The sequence below is a fragment of the Lucilia sericata genome, unplaced genomic scaffold (assembly GCF_015586225.1).
Source record: "Lucilia sericata isolate MDLA Ls3-8-SP2 unplaced genomic scaffold, ASM1558622v1 Contig000436F_arrow, whole genome shotgun sequence".
NCBI lineage: Eukaryota > Metazoa > Arthropoda > Insecta > Diptera > Calliphoridae > Lucilia > Lucilia sericata.
This window is the reverse complement of record NW_023994451.1, coordinates 205,457-221,896: the sequence shown is the minus strand read 5'-3', so window position 1 is coordinate 221,896 and position 16,440 is coordinate 205,457. Positions and strand designations below refer to the sequence as shown.

The 16,440-nt window shown below is 36.2% G+C and overlaps 2 protein-coding genes across 2 annotated transcripts; both read left to right on the top strand.

Moving 5' to 3' along the window:
• The first annotated feature begins 389 nt into the window (after positions 1-389).
• LOC119604835 lies at positions 390-2,585 on the top strand. Its single transcript, XM_037957704.1, has one exon. The coding sequence runs from the start codon at positions 390-392 to the stop codon at positions 2,583-2,585; it is 2,196 nt and encodes a 731-aa protein (XP_037813632.1).
• Positions 2,586-3,801: 1,216 nt separating this feature from the next.
• Positions 3,802-4,764, top strand: LOC119604834. The gene has a single exon (XM_037957703.1). It carries the CDS (start codon positions 3,802-3,804, stop codon positions 4,762-4,764), a length of 963 nt encoding a protein of 320 aa, XP_037813631.1.
• The last annotated feature ends 11,676 nt before the right edge of the window (positions 4,765-16,440 follow it).

Genomic DNA, 16,440 nt, shown 5'->3' with positions numbered 1-16,440 from the left:
TATCACTAAATTTTTAAATGCCTATAACTCGGATATTATAAGAGATAAGTAGTATGTCCAAGCATGTTTTTTCAAGATCTCGTCGAGCGCTTTCAGAAAATATAAAAATCTTTGTATTTGGGTGAAAAACAAAAAAATAGCACGAGTTTAAAAATTTTACATGTCGTAGGTACCCTACTTTGAGCCGCCACAGCGCCGTCCCTGGGGCATCTGCAGGGTTCATCTTCAAAACTTAAACTCGAATACTCCTTGGCTACGCTCACGCCAAATTTTATCCCGATCGGATCAGCCGTTTAGAAATGCCAGATTTATTTCCAAAAAATTTCCATTCTGCCCCACTGTGCAATAGCGCACAACATAATAAATTTTCTAATTCGAAAAAACAAAATATGCCTGAGAAAAAGAAGTTCAACAACTATAATACTAGTGTTTCTCATGAAAAAATCGTAAAGTGTTCCATTTGTTCCGCAGCGCATCCTCTTAGACTTTGCCCGTCATTTCTCGGTATGTCTGTAGATGAACGTTATGCTATTATTCAAAAACAGAAACGTTGTGTAAATTGTCTTGGAACCTCGCATGAATATAAAAAATGTAGGAGTCAGTATGTTTGTCAACTATGCAAACGAAAGCATCATTCGTTACTTCATCGGACAGCTAAATCTAACCCCCAAGTAATCCCCCAAACTGCAGCTTTGCCCTCTGATACAAACACTAGCAATCCTACTGTCACAAGCCCCCAAGTAATCCCACAGACAATGGTTTTACGATCGAATAGGACCGTTAGTAGTTCTCCTGTTACTAATCCTCCCCAAACCTCGAATTTAAATAACGGCCCTTGCACGTCTGCTGAAGCTGCAGCCCAAATGCGACAGTCATTTTCTACTCAAACACAGTCCACCTCGAACTCCACGGTTTTACTTGGTACAGCTCTGGTAGATGTTTATGCAAATGATTTTAAGTATACTGTTCGAGCTCTCATCGATTCCGCTTCTGAGGCAACTTTTATTTCCAAGAAACTTCAGAAGAAATTATCCCTAAACACACGCTCATCTCAGACTGAAGTTCACGGCTTAAATGATTCTTTGACGGCAACTTCCACTCATATATGTTATGTCCGTATCGGTTCACCTATCGACAGCTCTTTCGAAATACATACAGATGCTCTAGTCGTTAAGAAGCTTACTGGTCAACTCCCTCACTACCCATTGTCTGACTTTAACAATGGTGAATTTGCTGATTTACAATTGGCTGATAGATATATACATATGTATTCTGAGATTGACCTCCTACTTGGAGGCGATGTTTACCCTAAGATTATTAGAAGTGGTTTACGATGGAATCACAATCAGGATTTAGTCGCGCAACAGACTGTCTTCGGATGGATAGTCACAGGAAGAACCGCTACTCACAATAGTTTAACGTCAATTTCAGCTTTTTATAATGAGCTCGTCTTGAATAATCAGCTTAAAAGATTTTGGGAACTTGAGGAAGTTCCAAACAAACCCCGGCCATCTGAAGAAGATATTCACTGTGAGAACGTGTATCAGTCTACTACCTATCGAACGGAAAACGGTCGTTTTGTAGTTTCACTTCCATTTCGTCGTGAGTACCCTGGTAGTCTTAATATAAGCTCCTTTCGGCATATTGCTGTATCCCAATTTGTTAGAAATGAGTCCCGATTGATGAAAAACCCCCTTTTAAAATCCGAATATGATCGTGTAATTACTGAATATCTGTTTCTGAAGCAAATGAGAAAAGTTGCACCATCTGATTCCAATAGCACATATTACTTTCCACACCATGCAGTTCTTAAACCTGACAGTACTACTACGAAATTACGTGTAGTATTCAATGCTTCTACTCCCTCTTCAAACGGTTATAGCCTCAACGATCACCTTTACCCTGGGCCCGTTTTACAATCTGATTTGACCATTCTAATGCTAAGGTGGAGAATGTTCAGATACGTATTTAATGCCGACATCGAAAAGATGTATCGGCAAATTCACGTAAATCCAGCTCACATTCCATTTCAGAGAATTATTTTTCGAAATTCTCCTGAGGAAGATCTGCAAGACTTTGAGCTAAATACGGTAACGTTTGGCGTAAATTGTGCCCCTTATTTGGCAATACGTACCCTCTTAGAATTGTCTAAAACATGTGAGCAGACTAATCCTATTGTCTCCGATATCCTTCGCAATCACATGTATGTCGATGACGTATTAGCCGGCGCCCATACTATATCATCTGCTATGAATGCGAGAGATGAACTCATTCAAGTGCTTGAATCTGCTGGTTTCTCTCTTCGCAAATGGACAGCAAATAACGACTATTTGCTCACAGACCTTTCTCCCAATCACCTCTTGGATGCAGAGTTCCTGAATCTGTCAGACTCTTGCACCACAAAAACGCTAGGCTTACGGTGGAATGCAGGACGAGATAATTTTTACTTTCAAATTAAAACCTCTCCCGATCGTAATTCTATAACTAAAAGGTCAGTCTTGTCTGAAATTGCAAAGATATTTGACCCCGCCGGTTGGCTCTCCCCTAAAGTCATAGTCGCAAAGATCATCATGCAACAGATATGAAACCAGCTGGGACGAAAATCTGAAGCCATCAACTCTGCATCAGTGGCAGGAGTTCTTAGACGATTATCAAAACATCCAACACATACAAATTCCTCGATTCGTTGATTACGACCCGTCTTTTTCAATAGAATTGCATGGTTTCTGCGACGCATCAGAGAAAGCCTATGCCGCAACGCTCTATATACGAGCCGAAAACCAGGGATACGTTTCATCTCACCTCTTAATAGCCAAAACCAGAGTGGCACCAGTTAAATTCATTTCATTACCCCGAAAAGAACTTTGTGGAGCAGAATTGATGGCGAAAATGATAGACTCTATTCAATCAGAGCTAAATCTCCGAGACCATCGATTATTTTTGTGGACCGATTCCACGATAGTCTTGGCATGGCTACAAAAACCCCCTAATCGATGGAAAACATTTGTTGAAAACCGAGTGACGTCTATCATTGAAAAAGTCGGCAGTCAATCGTGGTTTCATGTTGACTCTAAAAGTAACCCCGCCGATTTGGCATCCCGTGGACTCACAGCTTCACAACTCATATCTAATGACTTATGGTGGCATGGCCCATCATGGCTCAGACTTCCTCAAAGTCAATGGCCTAACAATTCCATATCCAGGTTTACGACCGAAGAAGAGGTAAAGCCAGTACGAGTCCACTTAACTCAGTTTCGGAGTACAGATCTTCTAAAAGATTTTTCCAGTTTCCCAAAAGCAATGCGTGTAATATGTCGAATCTTTCGTTTTTACTACAGCTGTAATAGAAGATTACGTCATAAATTGGTTACAACTGAAGAGTTAACTAGAACAGAGCTAGAACATGCCAAATCCCGTATGGTAATATCCTGCCAAAGGTTGTACTTCGAGAATGAATACAATTTACTATTGGAAGGTCATGAAATCCCGAGGAAAAGCAATATTTTAGTCTTTAACCCCTTCTTGGACGCCACAGGCACCATGCGTATTAATGGTCGCTTATCGAATTCTCCAACGCTAACTTATAATGAAAGATTCCCCATTCTATTGCCATACCATGGTTGTTACACCAGATTATTCTTCTCTTATCTTCACGAATATTCGCTCCATGGCCAAAATTCTTTACTATTTAAGTTAATGCGGCTTTATTATTATGTCCCTAGACTAAAAGTTTTGATAAAAAACATTCTCTCACAGTGTCGAACGTGTGTCATTCTAAAACACCAAAGAAGTCAACAAATAATGGCTGCTTTACCCCCTGAAAGGACCACACTTTCTCGGCCTTTTACGAATACAGGTATCGATTTTGCAGGTCCTTTTGACCTCAAAACTTATGCAGGTCGTGGTTGCAAAGTTACAAAAGGCTATGTGTTGGTATTTGTATGCTTTGCTACTAAAGCAATCCACCTCGAAGCCACAAGTGAGATCTCTACACAGGCATTTCTAGCAGCATTTGCACGGTTCTTCTCTCGCCGAGGATCACCGAACGCATTATATTCCGATAACGGAACCGCCTTTGTCGGGGCTTCCCACATTCTGGACTCTGATAAAAGTCATTTCATCTCTTTAGTACGTCAAAAATTGCTGGATCAACACAGTTTCGCTTCGTTAGAATGGCACTTCATTCCACCTGGTGCGCCTCATATGGGAGGCCTCTGGGAGGCAGGTGTCAAAAGTTTTAAAATACATTTTAAACGAATTTCTTACAATCAGAGTTTCACATTCGAAGAATTTTCCACCCTGTTAGCCAGAATCGAAGCTTGTCTAAACTCAAGACCACTTTGTCCCATGAGTGAAAACTCCGGTGACATTTGTGCGCTCACTCCAGGTCATTTTCTTATAGGCGATCCTTTATTATCACCCCCAGAGCCTGATCTAAGAGATCATTCCTTAACTTACGTAAATCGTTGGCAAAAACTTAAAGTTCTGCATCACCATTTCGCTACAAGATGGAAAGAAGAATACTTAAAGGAACTCCACAAACGTTTTAAGTGGAAATACCCCCAGCGAGACTATGCTATAGGTGATCTTGTCGTTATAAGGCGAGACAACTTACCCCCTAATAAATGGCGACTTGGTCGCATTGAAAAAGTTATCCCCGGTATTGATAGTAGAATACGAGTCGCCGAAGTACGAACTGCCAATGGCATCGTAACAAGGCCTATTGTAAAACTAGTATTACTCCCTAACCCCGAACAAAATTAATTCCTTTCTTTTGTATCTACTTACAGCCTTTAAAATGCCACGTCAGCACCGCCAATCTCCTTTAGAAGAAAGGAACAAAAGCCAACGTCAACGAGGATTCTACCGCCGTCCACACACATATGACTGCCATATGTGCCGCAAAGACCACCCACTAAGAAAATGTCTTAAGTTTAAACGGATGAATGTCACAGAAAAACTTAAGATTGTTAAAAAATACAAATATTGCGAAAACTGCCTCGGTCACTCCCACTTGGTCAATCGCTGCCGTAATTCCGATCGTTGCCGGCAATGTGGAGGTCGCCATCACAGTCTACTACATCGACACCAACGGTTACGAGAGAATAAATGTACTGTTAAACCATCTTCTAGCCAGTCAACTTCAGGTCTAAGTACAGTGACACTTCTACCCACTGTCGTAGTGAAAATTGAACTTGGAGATGCGTGGGCCAATGTCAGAGGAATTTTAAACCCCTGCGCCGAATCCAGTTCGATAGCAGAATTTCTCATCGAACGCTACAAAATCCCTACAGAAGGACATGGGACAGAGCGGTGGTGTAAAATTAAGTTGAGACCTCGGTTTTATGAAGACCCTATAGTCCGTATAACTGTTAAGATTGACGGCGACCTGCCACGTAAACAGCCTAAGGAAAAAATAGACGATCGAGTTTCCTCCTTGTATGCTAACCTACGTCTCGCTGACCCTCACTTTTACAAAGATGACGATATTAATTTCGTACTGGGTGCCGACGTATATCCTCGTCTCATTAAATCTAGTATTCAACCAGAATCAGTTGGCACTCCAATGGCACAGGACAGTGTTTTAGGCTGGGTTATTATTGGAAAATTCGGAGTATAAGAAGCTGTACCATTGATTATCTTTATCCATTTTGATATATCTTAACAGCAAATAAGTAATATGATAATATGAATGTACTTAAGTACATTACTTTTTCCACAATTTGAATTTGTATAACTTTCATGTTGAATTATCTGAATTGTTCCTATTAATTATATAATGAATTCTTATCTATTTTAAATTACTCTGTTATTAAAACTTTAATTGTTAAGTAGTTTTAAGTTGATAATATATCAAGGGGGCCGGGATGTTTATACGTGAAGTTTCATTTAATATTTATATGTATCTTAAGTGCATCTAATTAAATATCCTTGAATGTAGTGAGAGGATAGAAAGTTTTTTAGTTTACTCGTTGCTTTTGTTTCATCTGTTCTGCCACTACAAGAGAGAAGTAATATTGTAACTAGTTTAGTGTGCATCTGAAGATCAACTCAAAAGGTTTGTACTTTGTGCAAATAAAAGTATTCAACCCCCAAAACTAAACCCCGTTTATTTATTTAACGTATTTGTCAAAATATTCAAAAATTTTTCGTTCTGATCTACAAATTAACAGTAGTATAGTTTTTTTAAAAAATCGTTCCACAGCGGGATAGGAAAAAGATATCGAATAGGTACATGCCGGAGTATTGCAGACCATTTTAACATTCAAACATGTCCTTCACATTTGCAGTCCTTTTTTATGTCGAAAATTCATTAAAAACTTTCATTATAGTGATATTTAAATCAAAATTTAATAACTTTAAAGCATTTTTAATAAACGCACTATTTTATACATGACAAAGGCTTCGAAACTTGAGATTAACAACTTTCAAATTATCTATGCAGTCCTTAAATAGCGATTCTATAGAATATTTGTCTATGGTCATGATTACACCTATAAAATTATGGTAATATTTCAAAAAAAAAGTGCAAAAAGAAGTACAAATACTAAAAAGAAGTACATTTGCGTACTTCTTTAGGTGTCATGCAGTTAAAAGTACAATTGCTAAAAAGTACGCGTACTGCTGAAAACAGTACGTATGGAAAGCCTATGTATCGCCATTGAGAAGCATGACATCTGCGTTGGATTTCTGCCACTCTGTTTCCAACATATACGGGCCACTTAGATGACTGACCACGTATCCACGAAAGTACAGTTGTACTATCAGTCCAATAATAAACATTTGAAATATCTTGATCAAGTGAAGAAGTTATTCTGTCAACTAATTTAGCCAATAAAGTAGCATAATTCCATTCGAGGTATAGTTAACCGCTTTATAGGACCTACTTTAGTTTTCGCTTGTATTAAATACACTTTTGTACCCAAATCTGAAATAGTCTTAGCGTATACAGCAGCCGCGTAAGCCAACTTAGATGAATCGGAAAAAACATGAATTTCAATTGAACCACATTTAAACGTTCCGATTCAACGAGGAATTTTAATTCTCTCAAGAAACTTTAGATTTTCGCGGTATGTTAACCATCCCAGCAAAAATGTTCATTACCTAGTAATCTAGAAAGTAATATTGGAATCACGTGGAAACTAATTACTTTTGGGGTGAATAACTAATTATTTTTGTTCGACGAGGTTCAAATAATATGTACCTACCTTAAACAAATTAATAAATGGTTACTAATTTGATTACAAAAACTGTGCGAAATAACTAGTTACAAATAAACCTACAAATATGTTATGTGATAGCTAGTTATTTTGGGCTTTGTATGAAGAAAACAAAAAATAAAAAATTCCCGGCCGGGATTTGAACCCAGGCATTCAGTTGTTTTCTGTGTTTCTCACTCCAGCCGCTTACTCGATGCTCCATTAACATGTTGCTTTTTTTTCATTTTGAAAAAAATAAACAGTATCCAGCAGGGCTCGAACCACGAACCCCCTGTTTGTTAAATAAACGACCTAGACAATTGAGCCATAACAAATCCAAATTGTTTTGTTCTTTACCAGTAATAACCTATTCAGCTAAATAAAATAATGTGGATGATAATGAACACTCATTACCAAGTAATGTATGAAATAACTACTGGCTATTACCAAAAATTTCAGATTTTTTGCTGGGATCTTTTTTCCATAGCGTCAGGTAAGCGATCATTCCATTCAATGCCAAGCAACCACAAATTTTGAAATTCAATTTTAGCAAGAATTGTAGTAGGGGAAAGCCAGCCTAAAGGGTCATAAAGTTTTGCTGAGCCTGAGAGTAAACTTCTTTTGGTAACTACTGATTGAAGATACAATATTGATCTTAAATGAAAAGCAGTCGTCTATCGTGTTCCACTCGAGTCCAAGAGCCTTTACGGTATTAGGTTGATTTAGTTCAAATATATCAGATTTTTCTCTGTAGTCTACAGGAATCAATTCTAGCAATTCCTTCGAGTTTGTTGTCCATTTACGTAAATTAAACTTGCCTTCATTAAGTTAACTACATAACTGAGTATGTAAATGGTAAGCTTCAGACAGACTATCAGCTCCAGAAATTACGTCATCGACATAAGTATCTGAATTGAGCACACTACATGCCATCGGATATTTTTCCATTTCGTCCAACGTTAGTTGTTGTAAAACCCTAATCGAAAGAAAAGGAGCGGGTGTAGTACCATAAGTAACCGTTGAGAGCTTATAAATTGATATCTGTTCAGAGCCACTATTTCTCCACAAAATTTGTTGAAACTTTCGTTGTTCCTGTACCACAAGTATTTGTCGGAACATCTTCTCCAAATCTGCCCGAAACCCAATTTTAAAACGTCTCCACCGATTTATAATTGTGGGCAAATCATTTTGCAATGCAGGACCAGGTGCTAATTCCTCATTCAAGGAAGATTGAGCAGACCTTTTACAGCTACCATCAAAAACTACCCTCAATTTAGTAGTAGAACTACTCTCTTTTAACACACCATGATGAGGCAAAAAGAAACCATTTTTTTATAAATCACGTGGATAGGTACCGACCTTTTCCATATGTCCGAGACATTCATACTCTTTTATAAAATCTAGATAAAGTTTTCCAAAGTTCTTATTCAATTTACATTTTGACTCAACATTCTTTAAACGAGAAAGTGCTGCATAATCCGTATGACCAAAGACTTTCATAAAATCTAGATAAAGTTTTCCAAAGTTCTTATTCAATTTACATTTTGACTCAACATTCTTTAAACGAGAAAGTGCTGCATAATCCGTATGACCAAAGACTGGAGCAATGATTTAAATGGCAGTGATACGGTGTAACGCCCAGATGAATCACGAGAAGTAGTGCTTTTGAAATGTTGTTCGCAAAGGATTTCTTCTTCTGTCAAAGCTCTTTTTTCCAGCAATTCTTCTTGTTCCCAAAAGGACAGCAATTGCTTATCTAATGAACAAACATTTACTGTAATAATGTGCTCAGATGAGTTATCATGTGAGGGGCCAGAAACTATCCAACCGAAATGTGTGAGTTGTAAGAATAAACCACTTTAAAATTTTTGTTGCTGAGGTAATATGATATCTCCGTATACATCTCCTCCTAACAAAAGATCAATTTCATCAGGTTTCGAAAAATAAGGATCAGCTAATGAAAATTTCTTTAAATCCGGTAATAATGTTTCGTTTATAGCCATAGGTTGATATGCCGTTATTTTCGGAAGAACCAAAGCCTCGCAATCTATTTTAAAATTTGTTTCGATTCTTGAGAATATTGCAAAATTAACGTATTGCTTTGAAATAGTAGATTGGTTTCCACCTACACCGCATATTTCCACAAAGTTCCTTTTATAAGATAAGTTTAAGGCATCTGCAGCCTTTTTGGTTATAAAGGTTGCTTGAGCACATTGATCAAGAAGAGCACGCAAAACAAACTCTCCCTGAGGGGTTTTTAAAACAACACGCATCGTAGCGAGGAGAACTTGGGGCCTTTTCCTCCTGTTATATGTTTTACTATTGTCAACGACATGAGCGGGAACGTTTTCAATACCTTGAGAAGACGAGGATGTTTGAGAAGGTATAAAAGGTTCAGGGGTCAGAGTATTAGAAACATGATTTATAAAATACTCATTATGAACAGTGGTATGGTGGTTTTGTTGGCAGACTTGACAGCGAGAAGCTACATGACATTTGTTACTAAAGTGGCCTGGGGTTAAACAATTTCGACATATTCGCTTTGAATTCAAAACATCTCTTTTTTCACTAAATGGTAAAGCAGAAAACTTCAAACAGTTGAAAAGAAGGTGACGCTTATTGCAGCAGGGGCAGTTGTAGTCGGTACTTGTGGAAGCAGCATTTACATAACGTCGAAAATTGTTTCTACTTTTATTTTGATGTTGTGGGGTTTTTGGTTTCGAAAAAGGAACATTAGGGCATGAATCAGTCTGATCAGAAATAGTTTCTAATGTTCAAAAAGTTGATTCCAAAAATTGGAACAAATCTTCAATAGGAGGAATTTGAGTCGAGGCATTAAGCGATTGCTCCCATTCTTTTCGGGTTTGTACGTCTAGCTTATTTACTGTCATATAAATAAGCACAGCATCCTCACCTTCGGTGTTTATTTCTAAAGTACGTAGTAGGGCAATACTAGTTCGTGTTGTGTCTAAAATCGTCTGAATGCTTTTGAAAAAACCATCAGACGAAGGTATAGCAAACAGTCTTTTGAAAATAGTATCAACTATTTATACCCTACACCACTTTAGTGGGGAGGGTATATTGGGTTTGTGCTGATGTTTGTAACGCACAATAATATTGGTCCTATACCCACCTTAAAGTATACCAATCGGCTCAGAATCATTTTCTGAGTCGATTTAGCTCTGTCCGTCCGTCTGTCCGTCCGTCCGTCCGTCCATGTAAACCTTATAATCAAACTACAGGTCGCAATTTTGAAGATAATTCAATGAAATTTGGTACATGATCTTCTATTGTCCCAGGGACGAAGCCTATTGAAAATGGTTAAGATCGGTCCATTATTTCACCTAGCCCCCATACAACTGAACCCCCCAATAGGGCTTGTAATCCTTGTAATCAAACTACAGGTCGCAATTTTGAAGATAATTCAATGAAATTTGGTACATGATCTTCTATTGTCCTAGGGACGAAGCCTATTGAAAATGGTTAACATCGGTTCATTATTTCACCTAGCCCCCATACAACTGAACCCCTAGAATAGGGCTTTTAAAACTTGTAATCAAACTACAGGTCGCAATTTTGGAGATAATTCAATGAAATTTGGCACATGATCTTTTATGGTACCGTAGATGAAGCCTGTTGAATATGGTTTGCATCGGTCCATTATTTCACCTAGCCCCCATACAACTGAACCCCTCGAAAAGGGCTTTTAAAATTTGTAATCAAACTACAGGTCGCAATTTTGGAGTATCGTAGACGAAGCTTGTTGAAAATGGTTAACATCGGTCCATTATTTCACCTAGCCCCCATACAACTTTACCCCCGAATAGGGCTTTTAAAACTTGTAATCAAACTACAGGTCGCAATTTTGAAGATAATTCAATGAAATTTGGCACATGATCTTTTATGGTACCGTAGATGAAGTCTGTTGAAAATGGTTTACATCGGTCCATTATTTCACCTAGCCCCCATACAACTGAACACGCCGAATAGGGCTTTTAAGTTCATAATTATGTTTAATATACTCATATCTCGACAAAAAGCTGCAATAACCAAGTTGTATACAAGACTTGATGACTCCCACGAATTCCATAATAATAGGTTCTCATATGACCCTAGCCCCTATGAAAAGCCCCCATCAAAATTTCACTTAAATGTCCACAATTTTATTCATAAACGACTTAAGTATGTATATCTAAGGCAAGGTACAATTCAACTTAAATGCTTTATTATGTCAACTAAATCACATTATATTTTTGTCAAAGGTGTAGGGTATTATATGGTCGGCCTCGCCCGACTATAATTTCTTACTTGTTTTCTTTTATTATGATATCTATTCTGTAGAGCGGTCCATGCTAAAACGTAGCTTAAATCCGTTGCTGGATATTCGTTCACGATATCCAAAGGAGTTCCTTTACAAGAATTTTTCAAAAAACAACATTTTTGAACATCAGTTAGCCCAGAATTATTATGGACTAACGAAACGAACATGTCCTGATAAAACATCCAAGTGAGGTAATCACCACTAAAAACTGGCAAATCAATCTTCGGCAAACGAGCCTTAAGCGAAAATGTTTCATTTCTAGAATGAGAGGGGCCAGCAAACGTACTGGACTGAATTCCAGGAGAACGAGTAACAGAAGAATCCATGAAATCGAGCAATTGGCTTTTAAGGGTAAGAAACTCGTCTTGAAATTGATAATAAACATCGTCTTCGAAATACGGAATATTTTCTGTATTAATAGTATTGTCACGGACTATAGCGCATAATTGGGTATTCCCGTCTTTAAATTGCAAAAAATTTGATTCTATTTCGTCTAAAACAGATTGTGCGAAGCCATGCGTTTTATGCTGTCTTGAATTATATAACCTAGCAGTACGTTTTAAATTTAAAAATAAATCTTTTTGATCCTCAATAAGATGGTGAATATCCGCCATTTTGTTCAAAACACTTTTTTTTTTCAGTATTGTATAGTACAAAATGTTATGCATTTATTAAACGGAATAAAAATCCTTAAACTCTTATGTAGGGTATTTATTTAAATCGTTATTTAATTTTATTAAATATTTGAAAACTAATTAAATATAATTAAATGTATGAAAAATCTTCTGTTCGCAGCGAGGCAGTAAAAGCAAGTGAGTTTTAATAATAATTTCAATTTAAAACAAGTAAGAAATTATAGTCGGGCGAGGCCGACCATATAATACCCTACACCTGTCACAAAAATGAAATGTGATTTTGTTTTCATAATAAAGCACTTAAGTTGAATTGCACCTTGCCTTGAATTATACTTAAGCCGTTTATTGTTGAATAAAATTGTGGACATTTAAGTCAAATTTTGAAGGGGGATTTGTATAGGGGCTATGGTCAAATGAGACCCTATGATTATAAAATTCATGAGAGTCATCAAGGCTAGTACAGAACTTGGTTTTGCAGCTTTTTGTCGAGATGCGAGTATATTAAACATAATTAGAAATTTAAAATCCCTATTTGTCGGGTTCAGTTGTATGGGGTCTAGGTGAAATAATGGACCGATATTAACCATTTTCAGTAGGCTTTGTCTCCGGTACCATAGAAGATCATCTGCCAAATTTTATTGAATTATCTTCAAAATTGCGACCTGTAGTTTGATTAAAAGGTTTACAAGCCCTATTCGGGGGCTCAGTTGTATGGGGGCTAGGTGAGAAAATGGACCAATATTAACCATTTTCAGTAGGCTTCGTCTCCGGTACCATGGAAGATTATCTGATAAATTTCATTGAATTATCTTCAAAATTGCGACCTGTAGTTTGATTAAAAAGTTTACAAACCCTATTCGGGGGTTCAGTTGTATGGGGGCTAGGTGAAATAATGGACCGATATTAACCATTTTCAATAGGCTTCGTCCCTGGAACAATAGAAGATCATGTACCAAATTTCATTGGATTATCTTCAAAATTGCGACCTGTAGTTTGATTACAAAGTTTACATGGACGGACAGACGGACGGACATAGCTAAATCGACTCAGAAAATGATTCTAAGCCGATTGGTATACTTTAAGGTGGGTATAGGACCAATATTATTGTGCGTTACAAACATCAGCACAAATCCAATATACCCTCCCCACTAAAGTGGTGTAGGGTATAAAGAGCCAAAAAAAAAGTGCGTATCAATATTTAAATATATCTTACGCATATAACATACATATTTACATACATGCGAATATGGTAAAAAGTGCGTAGCAAAAAACCAGTATTTTTCTCACTTCTTTTACTGCAATTTCTTTAATGAGAGAAAATAAATCTCATTTAAGTAAATCTGCATAGAACTACCAAAATTAAACAAAAAAGTGCATAAGCTTTTATGTGCATTGTTCACAGTAGCAATGAAATTCAAAAAAATAACTTAAATTGTTAAAGAGAAAAATAACAAATTAATGCAAATAAAATAATACAAAATATAAATATTAAAGTTGTTCACCAACAAGAATTATTGAAGATTCGGATCTCGCCGATATCTGGGGTCCTCTAAAAACTGATTAGAGTGCGATATTCGGCTATTCCGAATCTTAAATACCAGCAAGCTACTTTTTATTAAAACACATTCAACTATAAAATTTTTAGATAAAAACATTTTTGATTCCGTAGTGAGGGTACTAACATTTATGCACATATCGAACTTATTTTGATTAGGTCCAGAAAGATTCATATTAATAGGCCAGTTCGAAAACATTTTAATAGAATGATTTATCTATACACAGAAATACTCATGTCTAATTTTGCCCGGATATATACATTTAATAACGAATTATGTGATTTTCAGAAATAAACCTTATTTGGGATCTAAGACGACTTATGGACCGATCCGGAAAAATTCCGTGTAATTATACAAATACACATTTATGTCGAATTTTATCCCGATAACATTGATTCTCAATGTACATTTAAGTTATTTTCAGAAATGGTCCTTATATGGGAGTTGTGACCAATTATACATGCAAAAAAAAAAGAAATCAAGCCGAATTTTACTGAAATAGATTTATTAATTAATGAAATAGCGTTTAAGTGATTTTCAGAAGTGGACTTTATATAGGATCTATGACCAATTACGGACCTATCCGGAAAAATTTCGTAGATTGATTCATATGTACACAAAACATATTTATGTCGAATTTTATCAAGATAGCTTTATTTGATAATGAAATATCTGCGTTTAAGTGATTTTATGAAGTAGACCTTATATGGGAGCTCTTACCAAATATGGACCGATCCGGAAAAATTTTGGTAGAATGATTTATATGCACACAAAACATATTCAAGTAGTACTTCATCCCGATATCTTAATTTTTTAAAGAAATATATTTGTTTAAGTGATTTTCCGAAGTGGACCTTATATGGGAGCTATGACCAATTATGGGCCTATCCGGAAAAAATTGGTAGAATGATTTATATGTACACAAAACATATTCCAGTCGAATTTTATCCCTTTAGCTTTAGAATTCAATAAAAATATGCGTTTAAGTGATTTTCGGAAGAGGACCTTATATGGGAGCTATGAACAATTATCGGTCTATCCGGAAAAAGTTTCGTAGAGTGATTCATATATAGACAAAACATATTTTTTCGAATTTTATCGATATAGTGATTTTCGGAAGTGGGCCTTATATGGGAGCTATAACCGATACGAAAAAAAAATTGATAGAAACTCGAATTTTATCAAGATAGCTTTATATATCGATGAAATATGAGCGTTTGATCTATTTTCGTAAGTGGACCTTATGTAGGAGCTATGACCAATTACTACGTCGGTAGTATGATTTCTGTAACGATAAACTAATTTTCGGGGGCTATGGGAAATATTGGATCAATTCTTATGAGTTTGAACATACTTATTCCCTGGCAAAAAAAATAATAAATAAAAAAATAAAAATTCATCGAAATATCTTTGATAGTTTTGGAAAAAAAACGTAATAGAATTGGAAAAAAAACGTAATTTTTCGAGGTAGTCTGAAATTTTTACTAATAACTTTTTAAGTTGTGAACCGATTTTGCCAATACCAAACTGCTCAGGGCAGACAATGAATATTCTCAGTGAAATTGGTTGATTTTGCTTAGTTTTAACGTGAGCGTGTTTTAAGCAGACAGACAGACAGAGGGACATAGCTAAATCGACTCAGAATTTCATAAAAACCCAGAATATACATACATATATACTGTGTTGGGTCTCAGTTGAATATTTCTTTGTGTTACACATATATTCCCTCTGGCGTCATGAAATAACTACCCACGAAATAACTCCCCAAAACAAAAATGAAATAAGTCCTCAAATTTGGGGACTTATTTCATTATGAAATAATTCCCCAATTTAAAAATGAAAAAAACGCCCAACGAAATGAGATAACTTATAAAAATTAAAATGAAATAACACCCCATTTTTGGGGATTTATTTCATATGAAACAAATCCCTAATTTTAAAATGAAATAAGTTCCCATTTAAAAATAACAAAATTATGGAACAAGTTGGTTTTAGTGATATTTCTGAAAAAAGTAGGTCGCTCATAAAGATTCCCTTAATAGCTGGCCGCGCGCAAGGACTTTCTACTCTATGGTATGTCCAACTACGGCTTCGCTTAATAAATATTTCCTAAATAGCCGGCCTACGGCTAGACGCAAGGATTTACCACTATAATATGACCAACACCGGCTTCTCTTAGTATAGATTTCCTAAATAGCCGGCCTAAGGCCGAACACTCTTGATACAGGGAGAGTGTATTCTTAGCGATAAAACTCTTACGCCCGGCCGAAGGCCGCCTATCAGACATATATTTTTGATTTCGTGTGACAAAAGTAATATAATGAAATAACTCCCCAAAAATATTTTAGGGATTTATTTCATTTTTGAATTTTGAGGAATTATTATTTCATAATGAAATAACTCCCCAATTTAAATGTGAAATAATGCCCCAAAAACGAATTAAATCCCCAAATTTTGTTGTTTTTGCTTTCTGGACAAATTTTTAGGTAGTTATTTCGTTTTTGTTTTGGGGAGTTATTTCGTGGGGAGTTATTTCATGACTCTCTATCACCACTGATGGAGGGTATAAAAAAACGAAATAGTGGAATTAAATGGGAACAAAATTCATCCAAAACGATTAGTATGAATGTTTAATTCATTATGATAATTTGATTTAATCAATCAAACGACCTAAATACAATTAAATGTTACTAAATAATACAAATATTTAATACAAAAACAAGTCAGAG